The 6,419-nt window shown below is 32.6% G+C and overlaps 1 protein-coding gene across 1 annotated transcript; it reads left to right on the forward strand.

The window, feature by feature from the left end:
• The first annotated feature begins 5,483 nt into the window (after positions 1 to 5,483).
• On the forward strand, positions 5,484 to 5,822 carry LOC128193949 (non-specific lipid-transfer protein A-like). The gene has a single exon (XM_052868150.1). The coding sequence runs from the start codon at positions 5,484 to 5,486 to the stop codon at positions 5,820 to 5,822; it is 339 nt and encodes a 112-aa protein (XP_052724110.1).
• The last annotated feature ends 597 nt before the right edge of the window (positions 5,823 to 6,419 follow it).

A 6,419-nucleotide genomic window follows, 5' to 3' on the forward strand; every position in this document is an offset into this window, starting at 1 on the left:
TCAATTACATAATTTTGAAATAAATAAAATAAACAAAAAACTAAAATTAACCCAATTAGATTTTTTCTAAAATTTATAGCACAAAAACTTTAAATACACAAAGTCTTTTCTCCACTCTCATATCTCTATCATGCATTTGGAGTATATGCAACATTCCCCAACAAATGTTATACAAGACACACACAAATACAGACAAGTATGAGTAAACTACCATTAACACAATCAATAACAATATAATATATACATAGCAAATAAGCACAATTTAGTAACAAACATTCATTTAGAGAGTTATCCTTACTACCCTCATTATTTCTACACCATGATCGTCGTCAACATCTTCATCAGTCATATCATGACCATACCATCAATGTCATCCTTATATTATGATTTAGTATTGTTTTATTACTATTCATGTCTTGAAATTCTGTGTGAATACTATTAATGAAAAACATAGGTGCTTGTTATATATCTATCTATATTGAATTTCTGTGTTAATATTATATGTTGTTGTTTTGAATCTGTAAATAAGAAATTTGTTAAAACTAGTTGGGGAACACTTTAGCTAAGGGAAGACTTGGTACTTAAGTTGTCCATTGTGACACACCTCTCTTTCCTGGAAGTCTACTCGACAAGTTTTTAACTTAAATCTTGTTGAATAAATTATGTACTGTTAAATTATTGTGCAATATATCTTGTTGGAATGAAAATTTCTGATGAATTCATGTTATTGTGGTAGATATGGAATTATGAATTATAATTGTGATGGTAGGATAGAGGAATCTTAAAAACCGGAGTTGGTACATCCCTGATCATAGAGCAGCCCTGGTCAAATCCAGTAAGTTGTGACTAGTCATATGTACTGACGTTTATGGTGAGTTTGATTCGTCAAACATTTGATTCTTCTCCAGTGACCATTTATAGTGATATTTTATTATTGTTAATTTATTTTGTGATATATTCATTTTGTATGATTTCTGTGATGATTGTATTTTATTATATTGGATTTGAATTTATGCATCTAAACATGATATGAGTATTATGGGGAGATTTTGTAACGATATAATATGAGTTGAGGAATATGAGCATGATATGAGTCTCGTGGAGATATTTTGTAATGATATGGTATTAGTGTATATGTTGATGTTGAGGGTCCTGTTGTTGGAGGTTATCCTGATACTCTAATAATCATCCAGTCTCAAGTAGAGAAGGATGAATTATGTGGGGAGAGGGGCAGGAGGTCCTGGTCTATGTGCCGGTTTTGGACATAGTGTTGAGGACTAACCTTATGGATGGTATGGAGTATTTTGGAAGTGTATTTGTAAAAAGAAGTAGAAGTCATCACAAGTGCATAACCTCCCGTGACCGCTCATCAACGTATCATCCGAATGAGTGTCTATTGGGTATTGTGGAATGAGTGTCTATTGAGTATTGTGTGATGAGTGTCTATTGGGTATTGTGGCACTACAAGAAAATTGCGTTTTATATACAGATTATTACATACGGATTTTAATCTGTATATATTAAATATTTTACATACAGATATTATATACGGATTTTTAATTAATTAATAATTAAAAAAACTTTAGAAAAAGCCCCGATCTTCTTCTAACTTTGAAAAAAAAACCTAACTACAACTCTCCAAAATGAGTCCCTCACTCACTCACTGACCCTTCCTTCTTCCTTCATTTTAGATAAAAAAAAACCCACAAATCCTTCTTCTTTCTTTTTCTCAGTAGAAGAAACACTCATATGGTTTTGTTTCCCCATCTCACACCCTTACTTCTTTCTTCTTCCTTCCCTCCTTGTAGCCATGCGATCTTCCTTTGCCATGTCTTCATTCAGACCGCATCATCAACCACATTCATTTTCTTCTCGAGAGCTCACCATCAACGATAAACTTTCTTTCTCTTCAAACATTAATTATCTTATTTCATATTTCTTTCCTGCCTCAGCCTATTTAACAACAAAATTCCTCTTCCACCGATTATCTTCATCTCCTTCTAGGGTTTCGTCATCCTTTCACCATTTTCTTGAAGTTTCACCGATTAAATCCTCTTTTACTACGTTTAAAAGATTTTCCTCTGATTGAAAATTCTTTTCCACCGTTCAATCTCGTGTTGAATCGATTAGGTGGTATTCAGAGCTCTGATTCTTCCACGGAATTCAAAAGCTAAGTATCTCTCCTTTGTGTCGTGTTTTCATTTGATTCATTATTGTGTTGACATTGTTTCACATCTCTGTTTTGATGTTTTTCTCTGATTCATGTAAGGTTGAATTTGTATTGGCTTGTTTTGTCTTAATTCTGAGTATTATATGTTAATTTTGCTCATAAAATGTTTATTTAAATGTCTAAGAGAGCTAATATGAGATTGTTCATTCTTGATAACTTATTACTCTTCATATTAAAATGCGCTCTCTGTATCCTCACGCCAAAGGCATATTGTCCTCAACAAATTGGGCTTCAATACTTTGCTTTTTTTTGGATGTTATGGGTTTGATTTTGAATTTCTTAATTTGACATCTGAGTGGGTTCAGCTTAGTTTTGTTAGATTGTAGAGATTTGATTTTGGTGAGGAGGGTTTTTCCTTTTTCAAATGAATGCATTTTTGTCATTTACTTTCAACTGTTTGGATGCTAGACTTTTGAGTTTGACTTTCGAACTCTGAAAAAAATTATGAATTATGGGGAGCTTTGGGGAAGTTAGCGCTTGTGTTATGTTGTGGAGGTAAAGGTAGTGGACAATAATAGTGATAAAAACTGGTTCAGAGGTTCAGTGGATATGAATATTGTTGATTGATGAAAAGAAAGAACACAATTTTTCTGGATATTTGAGAGATCCAGGACTCTACTTTGCTGCAGTACTGACTCTTCAATTGACTTCCCACTCCTCTCAACACCTCTCTCTATTTATAGGCAACACCGTTTATGTCTCTTAACTATTCTAGCTCTCAACTACACAAGCCTAATTAGTTTAGGTGAATAGCCTGAGGCTGCTGGCAGAGCTGACCCCACCCAGCAGGGTCTAGAAAGACTATTATGCCAAGGTTGATTTTTTTTTTTAAAAAATTGTTTTAACCCCTTGATCTCTTTGCTGGAACATGTAGTCGATGATAGGTTTTTGGGCTTTGTAATGGTTTATTGTTTCCTTTTGTTTGCCTGATTGAGGTTGCATTAGAAGTAGACACAAGACATGGTGAATTTTGTCAAAAGTTTTGAAAACCAGTTTTCATTTTTCACCACCAGATTAACTATTCTGACTCAGATATATTAATTATTCTAGCAACAATGTTCCTAACCATCACCCTGTGACTAATAGTTGATAGAACTGTGTGCACCTCAAACTCAAATCCAGCCAAACAAGTTAGAAAACATTTTTATTTTATGAAATGAAGAGAATAATGTCTGTGATGAATTTGGTCCCAAGAAAATGTCACACTTCATATATGTGTAGGTGTCCAATTGAAACCACTCCACATCAATTATTTACATAGAATATGGTGAAAGACAGTTAAGGGGAAAAAGAAAAAATCCACATGACCCCAAATGGTCCTGTTAGAAGTTTCGCACACCAACCACAACAACCAAAACACCTACTTATTCTGTTATATGGAGTGTATAATTTAAGGACTTTGAGGTTGTGCCTTTTGAGAATTGCGTGGTGATTACTCAACTCTAGTGTGTTCATCCCGCATGCTTATTAATGTAACTTCCTTGTACTGTCTTTTTCTTACAACTTTCTCCTTTGATTCCACTAGGTTAGTTCCCAATGAAGTTACTTTTCTTACTAGACATTGGTAACTTAAGTTGAATGTACATGAGAAAAAAGTTTGAAGGAACGTTAACTTAAAAAGATTGTTACATTGGACATGTGTTTGGTTTCACGCTATTGGAACTAAATTTGAATATCTAAGTTTCCAGTGTAAAATGGAGAAGTTATTTAAATTAGTTTTAGTTTGATTCAACATGTCATACATCTGAATGTGCAAGATTTAGATTGCATTCTTTCTATGCCTAATGTAAGGATGAGAACAATTACAGATTTGAGAATCTATTTAATATTTTTTAATATACATCAAATATCTTTTTGATAATAGTAAGAGACAAATAATTTTATAGGGATTAGTCATGAGTTTTGTCCTCTCCCTCAAAATATCTATCATAATCAAGAATTTTAATTCTATAGATACTTAAAAAGGTCAACTATTTACTAAATGTTTTAGTTTAGTTTATTTTACTTCTTTAAAATGACTTTCTTGGGAGTAATCAGTTTTATGGTCTTTTATTGGTTGAATTTAATTTGCATGTATATAGGATTAGTCAACACTGACACTTGAGGCTTAACAGTAAATATTTGTAACCAAATGATTAAAATTCTAAGATAAATAAGATTAGAAAAGATGGATAGGAAAACAAAATTAAAGAAAACTTAAATTGAAAATATAAATAGCCTTCATAACTTTAAATTTTCTTTTTATAGTCACTGGTAATTTTTTTTTACATCCAATTTTTTTATTATATTTTGTCTTGTTAAATGATGTCTTGAATTTTGTCATTAGGTACAGCACCGTTCCCATTTCACCTAATTCTCGATCTGCTAAAAAGATATTGTCTTTGCTATTGTAATTGACAGTGTTGTGTTATGGATGAGTGTTGTCTTTGGGTTTGTTGGCAATTCTAGTTGTTGCAGACATATACATTTTTGTTTTATTCAATTTTGCTCTATTCTACGGGGAGCGAAAAATGAGAACTTGAATGTGGGATTATGTTTGACTGTTCTTCAATTTCCATATATTTTTTATTTTACATTGCTTGGGTCCATTTTCTAGGTCACCTGAAGTTTGAGGTTTGTGTCCATTTTACATGTCCCGCTTTTGTGTGTATTTCAAAATCATCGGCAATCAATCATTCTTTCACAATTTATTTTGAAATTCCAAACTCTGAACATATTTTGGTGTTAATAAGGTTGATTGGGTTGCTTGTTTTGTTGGCAGTGGGCACTTTGTTGCAGAGGACAAGCTCTTGGTCTGAGTGAATGATCCGATGTTGGTCTTGGCATGCTGCTGGAGTGATATCAAGGCATAATTCCACCTGCACACCCCCAGTTGATCCTTCAAGGCCTCCACTGCCCCAATGCTGGATGTAACAATCCAAGCTCTGGTTGCTGCACTCATGATAACTGCTATGACTTTTTGATAAAAAATTGGTATGTGTTTTTTGGATGTGTTGATTGAGTGGTTTGTTCGTTTCTATATATATGTGGGTGATTGAGTGATTTTCAGGATGGTGGTTAATGCCAAACCACAGGCTTGATCGTTTCTATATATATTTATGTCAATCGATGTACTTAAGTTATTTATAATGTATTAAATTTAGGAACTTAACTTTGACTGTAAAATTAAGGTAAATGTGTGGTCTATGTAAAATGCAGTTTAATCTTTTATAGCTTTTTGTTTTGCTCTGATGACTATGATTTTTTCGGCTCAATGAAGACTATCTTTGTATCATTCTTCACTCTGCTAATTGTGTTTGTCTTCACAGTTACTGCCACAAAGTCATCAAAGGGCTTAACTTGTGAGCAGGAAAAAGCCTTAGCGAAGCAATGCTTAGATTATCTAACCAAGAAAAGTGATGCCCCTTCAACTTCTTACTGCTATGGGATGAAACAAATCATATTTTCATCACCTATGAAGGAAGAAAAACGTGCTGCTTGTAAGTGTCTAAAGGAATCAGGCTCTCAGGTTCCTAACCTAGATAAAGACAAAGACAATAATCTTTGCAAAGAGTGCAAAATCATGTCCAATGACTTGAATTACCAAAAGTAAGACTTCTTTTTACGTATACAATTAATGTTAATAGCTTTCACTCATTTGTTTTTTCCTGACATTGCTTTTCCTTTCTTTTCTTTTTTTTCAGACTTGATTAAGCTAGGAACTGTGGATTATGCTGGGAATTTTCTATTTCTGTTGAACTTCTCTCAAACATTTTTTTTTCAGACTTGATTAAGCTAGGAAATGTGGATTATGTTGGGAATTTTTTATTTCTGTTCAACTTCTATCAAACATTATGTTGGGAAATGTGGATTATGTTGGATTATGCTTTGTAGTTTTATTTTATTTTTATCAGTATATGAAACTATTAATTATTGGGTATAAATGTGAGATCATCTATTTTTTTTTAAAAAAATTATAGTTATATACGGATTTATCCGTATGTAATTTATATACGGATTTTACATACGGATTTATCCGTATGTAATTTACATACGGATTTTATATACGGATTTTTCCGTATATAATTTACATACGGATATATCCGTATATAAAATAACTACGACAGTTTTATATACGGATTTTTGTCCGTATGTAAGTCGTATGTAATCAAGTGTTATATACGGATTTTGGGTCTTATATACGGATTTT

The sequence above is a fragment of the Vigna angularis genome, chromosome 9 (assembly GCF_016808095.1).
Source record: "Vigna angularis cultivar LongXiaoDou No.4 chromosome 9, ASM1680809v1, whole genome shotgun sequence".
Lineage (NCBI taxonomy): Eukaryota > Viridiplantae > Streptophyta > Magnoliopsida > Fabales > Fabaceae > Vigna > Vigna angularis.

Excerpts from the sequence above, each read along its gene's own strand:
- LOC128193949 (XM_052868150.1), top strand. The coding sequence starts at position 5,484 with ATGAAGACTATCTTTGTATCATTCTTCACTCTGCTAATTGTGTTTGTC.